General features: G+C 42.5%; 1 protein-coding gene across 3 annotated transcripts; it reads left to right on the top strand.

Annotated features, from left to right (window-relative positions):
* Window positions 1-172: 172 nt before the first annotated feature.
* RBM17 (RNA binding motif protein 17) lies at window positions 173-13,763 on the top strand. Of its 3 annotated transcripts, none has more exons than XM_027639880.1 (12): window positions 173-278; window positions 2,290-2,430; window positions 3,604-3,720; window positions 4,602-4,768; window positions 6,616-6,710; window positions 7,260-7,316; window positions 9,033-9,174; window positions 10,537-10,688; window positions 11,195-11,268; window positions 11,583-11,681; window positions 11,999-12,071; window positions 12,217-13,763. In XM_027639880.1, exons 2-12 carry the CDS (start codon window positions 2,308-2,310, stop codon window positions 12,318-12,320), a joined length of 1,203 nt encoding a protein of 400 aa, XP_027495681.1. In that variant the 5' UTR covers window positions 173-278; window positions 2,290-2,307; the 3' UTR covers window positions 12,321-13,763. The 3 variants fall into 3 exon arrangements, with proteins under 3 accessions (XP_027495681.1, XP_027495679.1, XP_027495680.1); XM_027639878.1 differs by having other exon boundaries at window positions 174-278; window positions 6,613-6,710; XM_027639879.1 differs by lacking the exon at window positions 173-278 and having other exon boundaries at window positions 2,289-2,430; window positions 6,613-6,710.
* Window positions 13,764-20,550: the final 6,787 nt, after the last annotated feature.

The following is a 20,550-nucleotide window of genomic DNA, read 5'->3' as shown; positions in this document are numbered from 1 at the left end:
GGATGGAGTGTCCCGTACTGGTTCATACAGGGAAGGAGTATCCCGTAATGGTTCATACTGGGACAGAGTGTCCCGTACCGGTTCATACAGGGACAGAGTGTCCCGTACTGGTTCATACTGGGACGGTGGGTGTGTGTGGGCAGGTATGGGTGCCGCTCCCTCCTCCCGCCGCCAGGGGGCGGCAGCGCGGCGGCGGCGCGGGGCGCAGTGCGCATGCGCATGACGGCCCTTCCCGGCGGCCTCAGCGCCGGCTCATGGCGGCGGCGGTGCCGGGACGGGTGAGCGGCGGGTCCGGGCCCGGCTCCAACCTGGGTTGTGGGGAGGCGGCACCGGAGTCCCCGGGGTGTGGGGAGGCAGGGCGCGGCGGGAGGAGGGCGGATGTATCCCGCTCAGCGACGCCTGGGTGGGGTCCGGGCCTGTGTGGAGCGGGGGGGACGGTCAGGGCCTGCACCCCCCGCCTCGGCCCCTGTGTCCGCAAAGGGCTGAACATCACAGAAATCGCAGCCCAGCCTTTCTTTTAGCCCGGGTGCAGCTCCTTTGTCACTTCCCCGCGATGACTGCCCCCTGCCCCCATCCATCCATCATTGTCCAGAGAAGGGAACGGAGCTGGGGAAGGGTCTGGAGCAGCAGGAGCGGCTGAGGGGGCTCAGCCTGGAGAAAAGGAGGCTCAGGGGGGACCTTCTCGCTCTCTGCAACTCCCTGACAGGAGGGGGGAGCCCGGTGGGGGTCGGGCTCTGCTCACAGGGAACAAGGGACAGAATGAGAGGACAAAGCCTCAAGCTGCACCAGGGGACATTTAGACTGAACATTTGGAGGAAATCTGTTCACAGAAAGAGTGATTAAACACTGGAAGGGGCTGCCCAGGGAGGTGATAGAGTTCCCATCCCTGGAGGTGTTTAAGGAACAACTGGACATGGCACTCATTGCTCTGGGCTGGGTGACAGGGTGGGGATCGGTCACAGGTTGGACTTGATGATTCCAGAGGTTTTTTTCCAGCCTAATTGATTCTGTGATTCCCCCCCCAGTGCATCCTGTCTCCCCCAGAAGAGCAGCACTCCTGCTGCCTAAATCCTGCTCCCCTGTGGCAGGTGGGAACTCCTGCAGTGCCCTGTGCTCACCCTGTGTCCTGTAACCCCCTCTGTGTCTCGTTCCCTGTGCCTATATATTTAATATCTCTAGGGAGTGCAGCCACCTACTTTTCTTGCTCTAAACTCCTTTGTGCTGAGCCTGGTTGTTCATATTCCACTGCAGGATTAAATTGTTGTGTTTTGTGGTTGTTTATTTTTTAAATTTGTGCTGAGCTTGCCACGTTTTGGTGTTGTAATTTATTCGGTATCTGCTGCCTCTGAGACTTTTTCCACAGGTTTAAATGCACATAAGTTAAATCCACAGCAATAGCCATCTCCTGTATGTCAGGGGTTTCCCTCCCAAGTATCTGTCACATCTCTGGGATCAGTATCTTCCTGATGAATTTATAAGCTTTCAATGCAGGCTGTTAATCAGTGATGCTTGTAAATTTAGAAGTTAAAGTTTTGGGGTGAAGGTGCTGCAATCCAGACCTGTCAGAGGCTAAATAATGAGCTTACAGGTTGTGCCACAGGTGACAGACCTCACATGACATTCAGATTTCTCTTCTTCCATCCATGTCAGATGCAATATCAGACAAAATGATATATTTCATGTCATGTTCTTGACATTACCTGCCTAATTTTTTTATATATATATATGTGTGTATGTATATATAAATTCTCCGTATTTGAGAAGTCTTTCGATGTTGTGGAAATTAATACTACTCTGGCAAGTCTGTTTAGTATAAAAAGCATGCTCCTTTATGATGCAAAGAATAGTGAAATTTAAGAAGCTGATTGCAGTGGTTGCATGTTTGTGTGGACAGTTTTTTAATCTCAGCAGAGATAATAATTTGTGTTTGATTCAGAAGTCTTGAGGCCCGTGTGATGCATAATGTTGAATTTCTTTGTGAACCAGTGTTTGCTGTACAACTCCTTCAAAGCCTCAAATGATTGATATCCAATGGTACAAATATAATTTTGGGAAGTTTCCAACACTTGTTAATGCTTGAACAGTTTTCATTACCTTTCAAACTCTTACTTTTTAATGCAGTTATGACTATTTGCTACCAGCCAGAAAAATGTTACTACTTTAAATTTTCCCTGGCTTTGAAAAAAATATATGTAAAAATGTGGTGTACCAACATATGTAAACTGGTAGCAAATCACCTGGAAGTAGGTTTGTTGTGTCATCTGGAGTTTTTTTCCTTTTGTCTTTCAGTTTTAATTTGAAGAGAAAATGTCACTTTACGATGACTTGGGAGTTGAGACCAGTGACTCTAAAACAGAAGGCTGGTCCAAGAATTTCAAACTGCTGCAGTCTCAGCTGCAGGTGAAGAAAGCAGCTCTCACACAAGCAAAGGTATAGTCCCTTTGTGGTTTTGCTTTATTGTTATTTATGATTATTGCATATTATTGATCAGTGCATTGTGTTTGTGACCTTAGAATACCAACTTGGGGTAACTTTGCTGGGATTTGTCTGTGAGTTTGTAGCAAGGAACCCAGCAAAACTGAGCAGGGGGAAAGGTGAGATGTGTGTTTCTTGAAGTCTGTTAGAGAGTTTCTTGCAAAATTAAAACTGAATGAAGAGCTGATGTATGTGCTGCAAACCTCAGAGCTTTTAATGAACAGAGCCAAAAGCTGATCTTCAGATTTAACTATCAAAGATAGTGAGATTAAGCTTTTTCCTTTGTTCTAAAAGTAAATAAGGGTCATGCTGTGACTGATAGTTGTCACTACTGGCTGTTAGTCATTCTTGGCATTTTGAATCAGATATTTACATGTTTGCATCAGTTTATCCTGCTTTTTGAAAGGCTTTCAGTGCTAAAGTGCAAGTCATCCTGCACTAGAAATTTTTGCAGCAAGTATTTCCAGTGTACATGAAGAGGAGGAGTACAAGCAAATTCCTTGAGTTTAAACTCTGGCAGAACCGTTTTCTCTTTTTGTTGCTGCAGTATTTCACCCTTTTTCTTTGAGCAGTGTTGATATTTTGGTTGAGGCAGGACACTGTGTTCTTTGTGGTGTGTAGGTTCTGTAGTGGGATTACTTAATTTAAAAAGTAGTAGCCAAATACTTGAATAGGCACAGCATTTTTTCACTGGAATTACTCCTGATTTATGCTGGTGAAATTGAGGGCAGGATTTAGCTGATAATTGGAACAAAGTGCATGAATAAAATCCTAATGACTACTGTATCAGTTATATTCTTTGTCCATGTAACTGTTGTACAGTGTATCCATAGACTGATGGAAGAATAGAATAGGATTAGAAGACTCAGAGTTCAGAATAGATTATTATATGTTATCAGATGATAAATGTGAAGAACAGTAGATCTTTGGAATAAAACTGAATCCCTTCTTAACAACCTGACTCGGTTTAAACTCATCTGAAGAGATGGGTCTGAATTTTTAGTGTGTGTTTCTGGTTCTAGTCTGAACCTGGGACCACTCACCTGCCACTGCAAAGTATATCAAGCTGCTTTTTAGAAAACTGTTTTATCTTTTTTAGACATTTTGTGGTTTGGTGGTTTTTTGCAGAGTCAGAGAACAAAACAAAGCACAGTCCTTGCTCCAGTGATTGACCTGAAACGAGGGAACTCCTCTGATGAGAGACAGATTGTGGACACGCCACCTCATGTAGCAGCTGGGTTAAAGGTAAGACCAAGGCAGCTAAAAAGTTAGCAAATGTTTTGGAAATGGGATTCTTTGACTGCAATCTCTATTTTTTATTTTTTCATCATCTTTCCTAGTAGTCAGAGAAGTGATTGTTTTCTGAAAATGTCTTCCTCTGCTCAGAGTTCTTTAGTTAATGAGCATTTCAATTTAATACAGACTTCCATGTGGTACAGCATGGAATTACCAAGGTTAATGTGCAGTTATAAAACAGTGTTCCTGGAGTATTTCTCCTGGACTTGGAGAAGTATTTCTCAAGTACTTGGCAAGACACCAATTTGGTCAGGTAAATAATGACTAGTTGTGATTGCACCAGAACTGAACCTGTAAAACAATCAACAGAAAAATAAAAGAAAAGCCACCTAACCTTTAAAAATGAATTTCTCATGGTGAGGAATGTAGAGAAACTTTCTCCCTGAAGCTTTTTCAAAGGTGATAGTTCTGAAACAGTTCTTTCAGATGAGAGGAGAACAGCCTGTGTACCTCTGCTGGTATCATATTAAAGCAGGTGATGAAAAAAGCCTGATGAGATTGTGTGGGAGGACCCTGGCAGATGGCTGCAACAGCAAGAGACTGTAAAATGAATTAATGGGGGTTGAAAAATTCTTGTCCATGAGGATTTGCTGCTGCTTTGTGCTTGGCAAGGGGAGGGGTGATTCATGTGGGGTAATGAGAGACTGGCTGAAGTGTTAATTTTAAGTAAAGCAAAGATTTCTTCTAGTCACAGTGGGATTAGGATGTTACCTGCCGTTATAGAAGTCAGGAATTGGAAGTGTTTAGTTCTTGGTTTCCAACTGGATGTTGTTTTCAGATCTCAGCTGAACAAGCTCCTTTTTCCATTTTTTTTTTTTTTTTTTTTAAAGGATCCCGTCCCTAGTGGTTTTTCTGCAGGAGATGTGTTGATTCCTCTGGCAGATGAGTATGATCCCATGTTCCCAAATGACTACGAAAAAGTGGTGAAACGCCAGAGGGAGGAACGACAGAGGCAGCGGGAGCTGGAGAGGCAAAAGGAGATTGAAGAAAGAGAAAAGTAAGGCTTTTGTGTGAACTCCTGGCATACTGACACTCAGACACATCAGTTTGTTCAGCTTTATCCCTCCAAACGATTTCAGGGAAATTCTGAAAGGTTTAGTGAAGAACACCCTGTGCTTGTGGAAACAAGTGCAGTGCTTTAATTATTATGTTTTAATGCTCTTGCTGAAGTCACCTGACGGTGCAAAAATTATGAGAATTGTCAAGTTTGTAACCTCTTTGGCTGAAAGGTGCATATCAGGTTTCTAAACTTGACACTTCTGTATTCTAAATTTACTTTGTTTCAATAATAACAGCAATATTTGGGTACTTCATGCATCATTGTCAGACTTTGACCTTGCAGGTATTTTATAGTGTTAGATGTCAGTGTAACCAGAATGCAGAAAAACCTTTCAACGCTCAATGATAAAAATCCTTTCTGCTCCTAAATACTACAGACTGATCCAGGAATGCATTCAGTTTTAAAGATGTAATTAGCACAGTTTTTGAGAGTCATAGTTGCATTTCCTTTTTTTGATACTCTGCATTCAGTTTAAGTAAGTTAATTATGTGTTTATTACTCTTTTGTCTCTGCACAAAAAAAAAAATATACTTATCTTTAATTACCTTAATACCCTTTCCCTGCAGTAAGAAATCTTTCTAATTATATTAAGGAAGTTGAATGCAGATTCAGTGTCTGATTGAAATAAGTGGTAAAATATCTTCAGGCAGAAGATTATCTTTGCTTAATTTAAGTGAAATTAATAAACCATCTTCATCACAGTACAAAGTTGGTGGAATTACAGATCTGTTGCCCTGTTTAGATTGTGGAAATGAATATTTCTAGTCATTTGGACTTCTCTGTCTTCTCTCTGTTATATGTTCATTGCTGTGATGGAGGAGGAAGCCTAAGGCTCTATCCCATGGGCATGCAAGACCTCAGAAGTCTGGGATGTCATTCCCACAGCTTCAGCACTGATTGCTCTGCAGTCATGTTTGTACTTGTGTGTGGGCCAAGAGTCTTTTTACATAACATTAGAGAAAGGAAGTGAAAAATGCATAATGCATTCTGACTTCAGACTGGGGAAGCAATCTCAGCCAAACCTGCATCAGATGTTGCTTTGGGACAACAGGCTGTACATTTGTTTTGAATTCACAGGGTAGAGATCCAGAAATTTTGTGTGGTTCCACAGTAGAGCTGTTTTTAGCATCCTGTAGCACAGTTCTGATGGCTGTGCTAGGAGTGAGATCTGATTTATGCAGCAAGCTATGCTCTTAACTTTTGGGAAAAAATACTTTTCATTTTTCTTCTGAAGTATTAAAACAAGTGAGTTCATGATCACATTAGATAACAGTTGAAGTGCAAACAATTCTTGAAGAATTCATCACTTAATTTTAGAAGTTATGCCTGAATCTTACTTTAATTGCCAAGGATGTTTAGGCATGATGATTTTTCTAATTGAGTAAATGATATGACTCTGTATAGCCTGTGGTGGAGAATTTATGAGGGATTCTGTCCAGAGCAGGGTGATTAATTAATGTCTGTAGTCATTCAGTTAACTCTACTCTCTTTGAACTAGATTTATTCAGGTGCTTCCTCCTTTCCATACATTCTTCCTGGCTGACTTGTAAGTGGAAAACGATCTTGCTTTAGATCCCATCTTATGTTTTACTAAAAAATGCCCCATGAGGATAAAAGCAGAGAAACAAATAATAGAGGTGTTTACTTACACCTTCATGGGAAACATGGTAAAATGCCAGTTGGAGTGGGGCAGAATAATTCACACTGCAAAGGTGGGATCATAAATTAAGGCACAGAGTTAACTTTGGTGGTTTCTTATCCTAACTTACTGTGTCTCCTAGAAGACGTAAAGACAGACATGAAGCCAGTGGGTTTTCCAGAAGACCAGATCCAGATTCTGATGAAGATGAAGATTATGAAAGGGAGAGACGGAAAAGGAGTAAGGGAACTGCTTGTGGTTTTGATGGGGAGAGAGGGGAGGAGGAAAAAGAGGGGTGGGAGGAATGCACAATCTCATTCCTGTTTCATGAATTCTGTGTTTCTTTTCCTCAGATGAGTCTACTGTTGTTTCTCAGCCTTTAGAATAAACCTGGCATTTTGTTACAGCATTACTGTTGTAATGCAGAAAACTGATTTTTTTTCTTCTGTGGAGGCAGATGGCAGCTAAATTATTTGTGAAAAGACCTCTTTTTACCTTAGTTTTTAGATACCTGTGTTAAGTTTCTGCATTGGTGTAGGTTCCAGGAGAGGAGTGAGCCAGGAGATAAAATCAGGCTGCAAGAATCACTGTTGAGTTTTCAGCTCATCATTCCTGCTTTTGTTACTTCGGTGCCCTCAGAGCCAGTCAGATGATGTGGATCAGGGTGGTGAAATATGTCTTTGCATAAACAAAATTAAGCTTTATGCTCTTTCAGCAGCAAAGTTACAGTCAGTAATTCAGGTCTGTTGTGATGTCATCCAAATTTGTTGCCTTCCTTTTTGCTCATAGGTATGGGAGGAGCTGCCATTGCACCACCCACTTCTCTGGTTGAGAAGGACAAAGAACGTGAGTACTACAAAATCCTCCTCCCTCAACCCAGCTGTGTTTATTTCTCACTCAACATGCTGTTCGGTTGAGTTTTCCTCCCTTTCCCAGAGGATTCTTTGTGGCAGCAGGACTTGTACTAGTTCTTTGTTGATGGGGGGAAGCTGTGGGGAACCTGTGATGCTGCTGTGCTTCACATCTCTGTTCTGAAGGACTCTTTCTGTGTTACTGGAGAAGTGGTTTGGAGCAGTGGGGTGTTATAACCATGTTCAGTTACTTCTGAGGTGGAAAAAGAAATGTCACAGGCAGGTTTCTCTGGGTAGACTAGAAACCTCCACAGCGTGGAGAGGGAATTTTTCTGTTGCCCTTTGCTTTAGGAAGTACTTTGTGAGTATCTTTTCTGAAGGGATTATGCACTACAGACAGAATTTTGTAAGTTTTTCAGGGGTACAGTTCAGCTGGAGGGATGTGTGTGCACTGATGTTTCCCTCAGTGAAGATCACAGTTGTCCACGAGGTGGCATCATCTTGCCATAGGAACAAAGCCATTCCCTTTTTTTTTTTCCCCTGTCTAACTGTTGTGTACTTTAAAATTAAAATAATTAGCAGTATGTTGTCTACTCTAAAAAATAATAAGAAAAAAGAATCCTAGGTGCACAAACTTTCCTTTGGGAGTCCTCAGTTTATTTATGAGAAGACTGGAATGTGAAAAAAAAAAACCCAAAGCTTAAGTGAGTAATATAATAGTGAAGGCATTTGACATGTGTAAACATTAAAAACAGAAAGAGAATGTTTTGAGTAAATAATTAAGAGCAATTGAGTGAAAAGTAAATATAGACTGGAAATGGTACAAATATCCTGAGGGGGAGAGCTTTTAAAATGTGACATGATCTCACAAGGAAACCTTTGTATGACTTCTTACTTGATGCTTAAATCTAGGCTGGAAAAACAAGAGAAAATATTGCTGTAGCAGAAATCCAAAAGTCCAATCCATTTGCTGCTCCAATAGGATTTTTGTTCCTCATATGACATCCCCAAACTTCACATCTGACCTTTTATTTGATAAGATCCAAGAACTCGTTCCCAAGAAAATATTCTAAAATGAAGTCAGTCTAATAGAAGCCCATAAGACTTTTCAAAGTTTCTGCATATTTCCTTTGGTGTTCTGTAACCTGTTTTTTTACATTTTTCCATTAGACTTGTCAGTGGAAGGTAGTTTAATAACCTAACCAGTATGACTGAGATATCCAGGTATATCTCCATACCCCAGGAAGAGTTGCAGTTCAAAAATTCTCAGTGAGATGAGTTGCATTTATTCTTTTTAATAGACTGGTTTCTCTTCTGTGTAAATGTAAAGTGTATTTTTACTCACAGTCTTTGGACCTGGAGCTGTGTGCATTGATCCAGTTTTGTCATAATTCTGTTCCTCATGAATGGCCCTCTCAGTTTTGCTTGGCCTCTGCCTGGATAAACTCACTGTAGTCCAGGTGGCCTCTTAATGCTTTTTTTCTCCATTTAATAAGAGTTTAATAAATACATTTTAGAGTTGTGGGTTTCTGTATCCATAGGAAGATCCAGAATAACTCAAATCTTGTTTCTGAGAGTGAAAGAGAGGTGACAAGATGTTAAAACAGCACATGCAAAGGAAACATTCTTCTGATTTGGATTTATGTGGGAGGCTTTTATTCACAGTTTATTGGGATTTTATTGAAAAAGCAAATTGGTTTTTTTTCTTCAGCTGTAGCATCATTCCCATATGAAGAGGAGTCCAGACCTCGGGCACCATCTTCCAAAGCAGCAATTCCTCCTCCAGTGTATGATGAGCCAGAGAGGCCTCGTTCCCCCACGGGACCCAGCAACTCCTTCCTTGCTAACATGGGGTAAATGACTGACTGCTGCACATTTTGTGGAAAAAGGCACTGGAAGGTGGTGGAAACCAAAAGCTAAAATAGTTTGTCAGTGGAGAAGAACACAGCCCATGTATGTATGTGGTCACTCTGAGTGCAGAGAGTCCAAACTGGCAGGATACAGAAGAAAACAGTGGATTGACTGGATTGAGGGAAACACATCTGAGGTGGTTGCACTCCAGGCTGTGTTTTTAGTGAGTTCTGAAGCCACATTCCAGTTTAAAGTGTTTATGGCCTGTACAAGCCAAGTTAATGGAGTATACAGGAGAACACAGGTGGCATGTTAGTTCCTCTAGATTTCTTTTTCAGCTTTGTCTTAAATTTGCTACATACCAGTGGGCAAATCATTTCAGCTCTGCTTTGTTTGTGCAGAAATTCAGAGCATGTTTGCATGAATGTATCAACTGTGGCTGCAAACCTGCCCATTTACTTTTCTGCCTTGTGTGTAAGGCTTGTGTTCCTACTGTGGCAACAAAGTGAAGATGAATCTATAGTTAAGAACAGCTTAGAGACCTCAGTTTTGAGTTTTTCTTCTAATTGTCCAAAAAAAGGATAACCAAACTTGGCACTGTTGGACCAGTTTGTTTGTCATTACCACCTCCAGTTAGCAGTACCCTGGGACCTTCACTTTACTGAAGGAAGGGCTAAAAATCTGACCTAACCTGACCACAAAATTGTCTGTTTATTCAGTGACTTGGTGTTTTAATCTTTCAGCATTACACAGCCAGACTTCTTGACCTTTTTTAATGTGTGTTTCATGTACTATGCTTAGGAAATAGTCATGTAGTCACTGATCCTGCATTTCCTCTGTTATCTTGTTTGCCCATTGATAAAATGGGGGTGACTGTGCATAGAATATTTACTGTGGTTTAAACCAGTACACCATGACATGTTTTTTGTGTCTGGACCTGTCAAGCTGTGGTCACCAAATAAATGTTGACACCTGTAGGTATTTTTTCATTCTAACTATTCCTTCACTAGGAATTTCAAAACCTGTCAGTGGAGGTGTTTTTTGTAAGGTACTTACAAAAATGTACCTTTAAATAGCTTGGGGACGTTGCTGCCTCAAGATGCTCTGGAAAATTCAGAAAAATTTAAATTAATACTGAGGATATCCAGATTTGTTGTAGGAAGGGCTAGCAAGGTCTTGTCCTCTGGAGCTTACACCGACATGGAACTAATAGATAGTAGGTTGTAAATTGTAGAAGCTCTTGTGTTTTCTGTCTCTGAGTAAGGAGATTTTAGGAGGTAGAATATTTGAGCACTCAGGAGTAATGCAGTGCTAATGTTTTGTGGAAAAAAACCTTTACTAACTGATGGTTTTTCTCTTTGCAGGGGGACAGTAGCTCACAAAATCATGCAGAAGTATGGTTTCAGAGAGGGCCAGGGGCTGGGAAAGCATGAACAGGGGCTCAGCACAGCACTGTCAGTAGAGAAAACGAGCAAGAGGGGTGGCAAGATCATCGTTGGCGAGTCTACAGAGAAAGGTAATTGTGTCCTACAACAAGTCTGTGAGAAATGAAGCTCCTGGGTTTTTTTTTTTACCATCTGTCCTTGGAGAAAATAGTGGAACTGGAAGAATGGCTCCTATTCGTTCTTGTGGAAATTATCTTCTTTATCTTGTGTACTTTTATTTTAGCTCAGCCTGCCCACAGCATCTCTGCCTGAGCACAAGTGTTGGAAATCAGGAGAGCTGATTTTTAGTTCTTAGGGAATCTGTTGCAATTCTGAACTTAGGAATTGTCTCCCCCAAAGAACCAGTACGTTGTCAGTACGTTGTCAGTGTTCTAACTTAATTCACATAATTGGAATTGATTTTTCTGCTTATTGTCCTTCCAAGTAGCTACAAATTGTGCATAACTGTTCCTCTACAATACGAAAATATGTTTTATGGCTTTTATTCCATTTTTCAATCAATAAGATTCTGATAAAAGTCCCCAGTTGAGCTTTAATCTTATATTACTCACGATTCACTGTTCTGTCTTTGTAACAGAAACGGGCAAGAAAGCGGATTCCAACCCATTGACTGAGATACTAAAATGCCCAACTAAAGTGGTCTTACTAAGGGTAAGTTGGGAGTCAGAGAACATGTCTTGGTGTTGAAATGTTAAAACTTACGTTTCTTCTACAAGACTGCATAGTTCAGAGGTTCTGGCCTGTACAGATGTGGTGCTTTGTGTTCTGGAGAAAATATGTGTATTCCTGAGATAAGTATTTCAAATTAACACTGCTTTAAATTGTACAGTTCCCCTCTCTCCTCCTGTAGCTCTTGAGCTTTTAAAGCATCCATAGTCACAGTTCACAGGGCATCTCTAATTTATCTACACAACCATCTGCACAGACTCCACCCAGTGAATTGGGTTTATTCTTTTAACTTTCAGAACATGGTGGGTGCTGGGGAGGTGGATGAAGATCTTGAAGCTGAAACGAAGGAGGAATGTGAAAAATATGGCAAGGTTGGGAAATGTGTCATCTTTGAGGTAAGAGAGAATCTTTTTGGCTGCTCTGAAAGTAAAACTGGGCCCTTGTCCCTCACAACTGGTGTGTTACTGCCTAAGAGAAGGGACATAGATAAAAGATCTTTCAGGGTGCTTCACTGTGTTGGGATTCTGCATTTTCCATATCTGTAAGATACAAACTTTTAGTGTCAGAATTTGGGCAAAAATCTCGGGGTACTGTGATTTTGGAACCTTTTTATTTTGTTCCCTTGACTACTTTTGTGAAGAACAGCACTTTAAAACAGTGGGCTTGCTATTGTTCTAATCACTTGTGGTTTGGGGCTTTTGTTTTGTTTCAGATCCCTGGTGCCCCTGATGATGAAGCTGTAAGAATATTTTTAGAGTTTGAACGGGTTGAATCTGCCATCAAAGGTGGGATCCTAAATTATGTCCTGTGACCCTCAGAGTTACCTTTTGTAGAGAGATTAAACAGTCTCACTGATCAGACTGTTCAGTTAAAGAGATGTTTACTTTATTGAGTTGCTGCTTGCTGACGTGCTCTTGGTTTCAATTCCAGCTGTTGTGGATCTAAATGGAAGGTATTTTGGAGGCAGAGTCGTGAAGGCTTGTTTCTACAACCTGGACAAGTTCAGAGTGCTGGATCTGGCGGAGCAAGTTTGATTTTAAAAATCTGGCTCGAGGTGTCACTGTTTTGGCAATCACGTTTTCAGCAGTAGGCTGGGAATGAAGAAGAGAAAAGTAGCTTTCCCAGCAAACTGGAAACAAGCCTCATTGAATGGATTTTTCACATTCGTTGTGACCTATGTTTTTTTGTAATATAAAGCCCTTTGAAAGATTCACATCTGTGTGGTTTTGAGTGGCACATTTCTGCTTATTGCTCTGGGGATCCTGGGGTTTGTTGCGCTTTCAGATGACTTTGTTCTTTTGAAAACCCACTGCTGAGGAGATGCTTTGTATTCCTGCTTTCCTTGTTCTGGTGCTTCATCATGGAGTCCCTGTGCTGCATCCACAATAAGTGGGAAGCTTTGGACAAGGACTACGTGCTGTGATGCTTCTCTCCCCTGGTGGTATCTCTTGGAGTTGGAGCCTTGCTCTCCTAAGTCCTCGTCTCTGCACACCAGTGATTTGGGCTCGTTGGACAGTTGGCAGTTAGTTAGTTCTCCTGACTCCAGGACAATACTTTCTATGCCAGGATGGAGACTAAAGCAACAAGGAATGAGTTTGTCTGTCTTCTCAGATCCAAAGAAAATCCATGTTTAAAAGGAAGGAGGAAGGAATTTAATGGACTGTTGGCAGGAGCTCTGTGCTGTCAGGCAGTCTGTGCTAGAAATATCCAGGCATAACTGATTACAGGCCCTTAGTGAAATGCTGTAGGTAGAACTGAGGGACACTCGTTCCTATACCTGGCCAGGCATCAAATTCTCACTTCCTCCAACATCACATGTAGGTAACTAACTTTGTTTAATCATTTCAAACCTGGCATTTGCTCTCTCTGTGTATATTTCCATATTTGAGGTCAAATACCATCGGGCTTAGGCCTCTTTTTTTTTTTTTTTTTCCTTTTTTTTTGAGTGCCTGTGGAAGTTTTCGAAGTAGGAGGCCATGGAGGGAAGTTCTTGTGTGAAAATCTGGAGAGTTGACAAACTGAACTACTAAACACTACAACTCTTTTATTTTTAACTAATTGTAAAATACTACACAGCTCTCGGGTTTTATGTTTGCTTTTCTTTTGGGAACAGCATGTGACAAAGAGTTGGCAAGAGGTGGCTCTGCAATGGTGGCAGCTGTCTCTGTGCCCCCTGACACCCAGAATTGTGCAGATGCTGAAATGATTGTGAGCTCTGAAGGCAATTTAGCTGTTTGAAAGCTGATGCTGGATGTCTTCTTCCTGTTACACTCATGTATTGGGGGGAGGGTGTATAGACCTTTAATTCAACGCTGTGAATATCTCCAGTTGCTGCCCTTTTATGAAGTTTTGGCTGCAGATCTCTATGACAAACCCTTGGTCTTGTGTTTGGCTTATTTTGTCCGCTTGTGTTCCACCAACCTCTATACAAACACTCGCTTGTAAAACAGAATTTTTAAAAAAAGCCTTGTATTTTACCTACTGTGTGTTGGCTTCCTTACTCTGCTCTCTTGCTGCACAAGGCCTGCCCACAGAGTCAGGCCTTAATCCACCCCGAGGAACCCTCATGAACAGAGGTGAGGAACAGGCCTGACTAACACCAAAACCACAGGACTTGGGGCAGTAACAGATTCTACTGCTCTTAGTTTTCTCTTTGACCTTGAGCAACACTTTAAGGCCTTTGCTGCTCTGTAATAAAACAAAGAGATTGGCCTGATATGAATTAGCATAGATTTGCTTATAGGAGTCAGATAATTTGAGTGGCTGCTGTAAAGAATTAAGCAGTCATAGCAGATTTAGTATGATCTGAACTTGGCTTGAAATGCAACTTGGCTTCAAGCAACGTGATTTATTTATGGCTCTTATTTCAGCAAATACCTTTGGGTGACTGGCTGTAAGCATTTCCTGAGGTGCACACACTAATTTTTGTGTCTTTAACCGGCTGTTCTACTGTTTAATACCAGCTTTTGAGCTTCCAGTCTGATAACTTGGAGGTTTTCCATTTGCTGAGAATCACTTTATCGGCAACTTTTGAATCATTTCATTCCAAAAATCCTTATTGTGGTTGAAGACAAGGGTAACATTTATCCATGAAAACGTAAGGGAGAGGGTTTGTTCCTGTCAGTGTTTTGTGTAGGAGACTGATGCTATAAATGAGGTATTTTTCTGTACAATAGGGTCACTGAAACGTCACAAGCAAACCTACTAAAGTGGTAGCAGAGCTGCAACACCTGAGTTTCATCTCTGTGGTGGATGCTGTACAAAGACATGGCGCTGGAGCCAGGTGGCCTTGGGGTGCTGCCACAGCCAATACAAACAGGTGCACAGGTGTGGAGACCTGCAAAGGGTCAGACACACTGACTGAGCTTGGTCAGGTATCACTTGTCAGTGATAATCTCCTTGGCAGGAAGCATTTTTTTGCAAGTGTACATTCTCCCTGTTCTTCAGCACTGTCATCATGTTGGCTCACACTTCCTCAGGCATGGCTGTATCTTGCATGCCTTGAAAAATTTGCTTCTGAATTCATTTCTCTGCTGGAGAATTTGGGCTCCTCTGGAATCTTGTTACTGACTTCTATTTCTAGTAGTTTCTCATATGACTTTTTATCTAACACCTCCAGCTTTCCCTGCTTATACATCCATTTTTCTCCTCTGTGATTCATCAGTGCCCTTTCAAAAGGCTCAGCAGCACTTAATTTGGAGTTCTTTGCAGCCACCAAGTTTTGCTTGGTTGGTTGTCTTTGCATTCTGGAAATTGTGCAGCCACCTCTTTCTGTAAGGTACATGCTGGTGACCCTGGTCTTAAGCAATAAGATTTTTGTTTCCTCTTTTTGTGTGGTGCCTTAGAAGGTTCTGATTTTACAGGAAATGAAGAGGGTCATGGGCTGTTAAGAGCATTTGCCTTACTGGCACTGCAGGTTTGGTTATTCTGTTTCAGCTGAAGCATTGGATGTCTTTCAGGTACGATTTACCAAAGTTAAGCTTTAATTCCATGTTTTAAGTGTCTCTGCAAAGTGCTGTGATTCTCTGTGTGCTGAATAATGTGCTGAATAACTGCACCTTCTCTCAGGCTAAGTATGAACTGTTCATTGCTTCTGGGAATCTGGATCAGATGTCTACTTGGAGAGGTTTGACAGTGTCCTGAAGGGAACAAGAAGCTGACAGGGACGTGTAGGACGTGTCAGCCCGGGGCTGAATGAGGTGCTTGGTGCATTGGCAATGCTGAGGTCTTAAGAGCATAGTGGCATCACCCTTTGCTCCCTTGTTCTCTTCCTAATTGAGAACATTGGCTGCTATTTTAACAGCAGGGATTTAGTGACTTCATTGCTTCCCTAATTGTTACAACCCCAAGGTGTTCCTGAGCAGCAGCAGCTGTTTCAGAGCCCATCATTTAGCACACAGGTTATGGTTTATTGTACTTTGTGCTTAGCTGAAATTGAATTTCTGTTGGTTTATCACTTGCCTCCTCCATGTCAGACTAAAATCTGATGAGCTGGAGCTCACAGGGAACATTTTTAACTCTACTGTCAAAATCTAAGCTTGCTTTGCCATTGTTACATGAAAGGTGAGAGCTGTTGCCCCAGAGAACTTGCTGTCTGAACACGGAGGTACAAGAAGTGTCTTGCCCAAGAACATGCAGAAGGTGGTTTGGAGAGTTGGGATTACACTGTCTTGCCCTGTACTTGCAGCTATGCAGCCAAAAACCACATTCCTTGTGGTGCTGCTTTTTATTTTGACAACAGAAAATGGCAAGTTCTCTTATCCTTGAACTTTAGATTCTAAAGCAAGTTCAGGAGGATTTGTAATTTGTGTGCTGCAGTCTGGGTAAGTGCTTGCTTTAGGAGGGGTTTATCTGAAACCAAGCTCCTGTGGTAGGATTGAGTGTGTCAGGGTATTTTACCCTTGTCTGCAGGAGAAAATAAGCATTTTAACCCCACATAGTTTTCTTAAAGGTAGGAGGACAAACATGGAAGGTTTCAAAGAGGTTCATAAACCTCTCAGATCTTTCTTGCTGCACAAGCAGAAGTCTAATGAGGGAGTGAATACTTTGTCCTTATAGCACTTGGTGCAAGAGGCCCTGAGGAAGACTCAGATCATCCTGAGCTGCTTTTAATCAAATCCCATGTTCATCTCTGGGGCTGTTCATCCCCAGGTACAGGACTTGGCCCTGCTGGTTGAGCTCCATGATGCTCCTGCCAGCTTCTTCCCAACCTCTCCAGGCACCTCTGGGTGACAGCACGACCCTCTGGAGTATCTGCCACTCCTCCCAGTTTGGTGTGATCTGCAAGCATGCTGGGGATGCCCCATCATCCAGATAATTAGTGACAGTGTCTGCCAAGCCAGTCTTTTCATCCTAGAAGGTTGTCAGGTTGGTCAAGCACAACTTCCCCTCGGTGAATTCATGCTGGCTGCTACTAATGATCTTCTTGTCCTTCATAAAAAAACAGTGTTCAGGATTAGCTACTCCAGAGTTGTAGAAATTAATTAAAATTCTCTGTTCCTTTTCCCAATAAAGCAGGAGCTGCTTGTGATCATGGAGGACTTACTATGTTTCTTACAAGCTCTTTCTGTTCCAATAACTGCAGTACAGTGTGATAATGATTGAGTCCTTAGGAGAATTCCTGCCCTTAGGTGATGGGGCAGTTGTCCTTAAAGAGGAGTAGGGATTGACTGTGTTGGCAGTGTGTGCTGTCTGTTAATTTGCTGTTGCTGAGCAATGAGAGGATACAACCAGGAGATTTGGCTTTCAGCTATGCTGATTTGTGGAAAGGTGGCTTTTCATAGATGGATTTGAGATTAGTGCCTGGGCTTGGGAATTTTTTTTGATGTGTCCTGTAGACAGGACTTCTAATAAAGGACTTCCCTCTTGCCCTGTGATGCTGTGATTTTATTCAAGCTGCAAGGCAGTTAAAGAGCAATCCCAGTGCCTTTATCATCCCATATCATCACACACCACCACTGGCTTCTGGTTACAGCTGTAGAAGGGGTTTCCAAAGCCCAGCTGGAGATGGTCAGGCAGCTCCTGGCAGGACACACGACCCTTGACTGTATGTTTAATATGTGAACCTCACCTCTGTCCCACTTTGGCCTAAACCTGCATTTCAAGCGTTTTTCACCTGTGATGTAGTTTAGTGGATAAATTCACCTGCTTTGCCTTGTTCTGACTCATAAAATCGAGTGGTTTGGATTGTAAGGGACCTTAAGGATCATCTTGTTCCAACCCCCTGCCCTGGGCAAAGACACCTTCCACTAGACCAGGTTGCTGAAAAATGGACCTTTTCCTCAAAGGACTTTAGTGACATTTCCTGCCTCAGAAAGGATGACAGGATTTTTTAAGGATGCAAAACTTGGCAATTATATGAGTTGTTCACAATACCAGCCAGCTCCAGAGCCTTTAACCCCTGGGCAGCCCTAGATATAATGATAGATATTCTTGCCTTGTGTTAGGAGTAATAAACAAGTAGCTGCTCCTTTCTCCAATTTACCAAAGGATCTATGAACTCTGAAACTTTTTCTGAATGAGTGCTTAGGTTGGTTAGGTTGCCTTTCTTCCTCAGCAGGTCAGTGGGATAGATGTGCCCGCTTGCCTTGAATGTCCAGCATGATTTTACCTCCTTTTTACTGCAAAAATACTTTTGTGTCCAGTTAGTGGCAAGGAGAACAAAATTACTGTAAAATCTGCAGGACTTATAACTGCTGGAATGAAAGCTGGACAAACCTAAAGTCTTCCACTTATGTTCCTCAAGAGAGAAAACTGGTTGATAAAGTCCCTGTCTGTGTGCCTGTGTTTAACTTACCCAGAGTTGTGCAGTAGCTGGCAGTAAATACAAATGTGATCCTGTTGTGAGCTGTGCTCCTTTAGGGATCTTGCTGTCTGTCTGTGTCAGGCAGGGCTGGGTCTTGCTCGTGGCATTCTGTGCACAGGTGCAAACACAGCTTTCCATTTCAGTGAGCAAAGTCCTACTTGCATGGGGGGGGTGGAAGTGGGCATTGAGGTGGAAAAGCTGCAGTGGAAGAACAGACATGAAAGCCAAAGGAAACATTGCATTAATTGGAGAAGGGATAGCCTGTATACTCCTGCAGATGTTTCCTCTCTTACCTGCTTTCTCTGATTTCTGATCCTTGCAGAGCTCATAATTGCAACTTTATGGCTTTTCCTTTCTTTTCCTTTTCTTTGTAGCATCAGGAAATGGGGAAATCCCAAAGCACATGGATTCATGCTGCATTTAATTCTAGTTAGCATAGAAATGTAAGAGCACAGCCTTATGTCTTATGTCCAAACAGTGTTACCACTCCCCAGGCTCTCAGCCCTGTAGCTGTGGGCAGCAGGGGACAGGGGACCACTGTCCTGCTCCCACTGGGCTGTGCAGGACATCCCACTGCCCTGCTTGGGCAGCCTGAAGGCTGGTGCTCCTCCCCATCTCCCAGCACTCTGTAGCCCATGCTTAAAGCCCAAGACAAGGTCAGCTGTATGGAAAACAAGATCTTTCCCAGGAAGATGCCTAACCATTTCCTTTCTTCTCTCCTGCTTCTTATTCTTCCCCTAGAAAGAATGTGGGGGGTTTTGCCAAAGCAGTTTTTAAACATCTTTGCCACTTCATACCCCTGAGTTGTTTTCCCTCTCCCAGTCTCTGAGGTGTGATCTCTGGCCTCCATCTGGGAGCTTGCAGCAAGTCAACAGCTCAGGAATCCACGTGGTTCTGCCAAGACAAAGGCCTTCATCTCATCATGGATTTCTCCACCTTTTGCCCCAGGCAGAAAGCTGGGCAGCATTTTTGGACTTCACTGCTTTGAACTTGTAAAACTTGTATAGCAACTGTGAACCAAAACTCAAATGATACTCTAGCAAAACACACCAGGCTCCTCCAGCACCTGCTTGTCTTGAGAGGATAGGAAGGGAAAACTGGTGGGAATTTGTGTTTTTCTGCTTTGGGAGAGTGCTGGGTTTGTGCAGTTGTAGTGATGGGAGAGGATATGGGCTGGAGCAATTCCCAGTAACTTGTCTTCCCTCTTTGTAGGAGGGGGTGATGCACTTGCCCAGCAAAATTTAAAGTCTTAAAGCAAAATTTAAAACTGGGATTTGAGGATTTGCTTCAAGCACAAATTTCTGAGGAAGACCCAGGATTGTGCAGCCAGCCCTTCTCCCTGCACCACACCAGTTACAGCTCTGCACATCATCCCACATAACAGTAGCATCCACAGATGCTGTCCCAGAAGTATCATGTTCTCCTGCAGGGGCTCAGCTCTTCCAAGGAAGTCAGGAATTTACAGCTAACAGGCAAATCAAGTAAGTTTTGAAAATATCTTCAGCTATCACAGTGCTAGTCATGTATTTCCTGCCCTTTCTTCACTTGGATTTCTACCTGATCATTTAGAAGCATTTTGCTTTGGTTTGTCTCTATCCAGCATGTTGATTTATTCATGGGCAAAAGCCTGATGGTTTTTGTTTTTCCTACAGTGTTGGGGAATACAAAAGCCTGGAAACTTAAAGCTGCTATCAGCTTTTATATTAAAAAATAATGATGTTGGCATCATAAAATCAATACATACTTTTTTCTGATTAAAAAAAAAAAAGGAGGGGGTTTAACTCCATGGCAAGGAGCAAGCCTGGAATGTGTGAAGTAGAATTGATTATTTGTCACTCTGGATGTATCAGCAGAAGAATGCAGATGTTTCTCCAAATGTGACATTTCCTCTTCAGTGCCAGGTTGGGTGTGTGGTAGCAGTTCAAAGCCATGGAAATCAATGGAGAAGGGAGAGTGAGTTTCCTGCATGGGAAGAGCAAAATCACGTTAGAAACCTGCTGGAACTGGCAGCTGTAGAAAAGCCATGAGGGTTGGTACCTGACAGCTGCAGTAACTACTGCCTGCAGATCACTCCTGGGAAATGCTGTCCAGTTCCTTCTTCCTCTCCAAAACCCAAAAGCTGATAACTGTACAAAACAGGAGACCAGGACCTGGAGCTGTGCAAGGCACCAAGAATACCTGGTCACAGAATCACAGAATTGTTTGGGCTGGATGATGACCTTAAAGATCATCCAGTTCCAACCCCTGCCATGGGCAGAGACACCTTCGACTACAGTAGGTTGCTCCAAGCCCTGTCCAACTTGGCCTTGGACACTTCCAGGGATGAGGCATCCACAGCTTCTCTGGGCAACCTGTGCCAGTGTCTCACCTCAGAGAGAAGAATTTCTTCCTAATCTGCAATCTAACCTTGTCTTCTGTCAGTTTAAAGCCATTCCCCCTTGTCCTAAGTCTTTGACCTG

Source organism: Corapipo altera, unplaced genomic scaffold (genome assembly GCF_003945725.1).
Source record: "Corapipo altera isolate COAL_440 unplaced genomic scaffold, ASM394572v1 1b, whole genome shotgun sequence".
In the NCBI taxonomy this organism is placed as follows: Eukaryota; Metazoa; Chordata; class Aves; order Passeriformes; family Pipridae; genus Corapipo; species Corapipo altera.
Note: the sequence above shows the minus strand (reverse complement) of the source record. Positions and strands in the feature narration are given on the sequence as shown.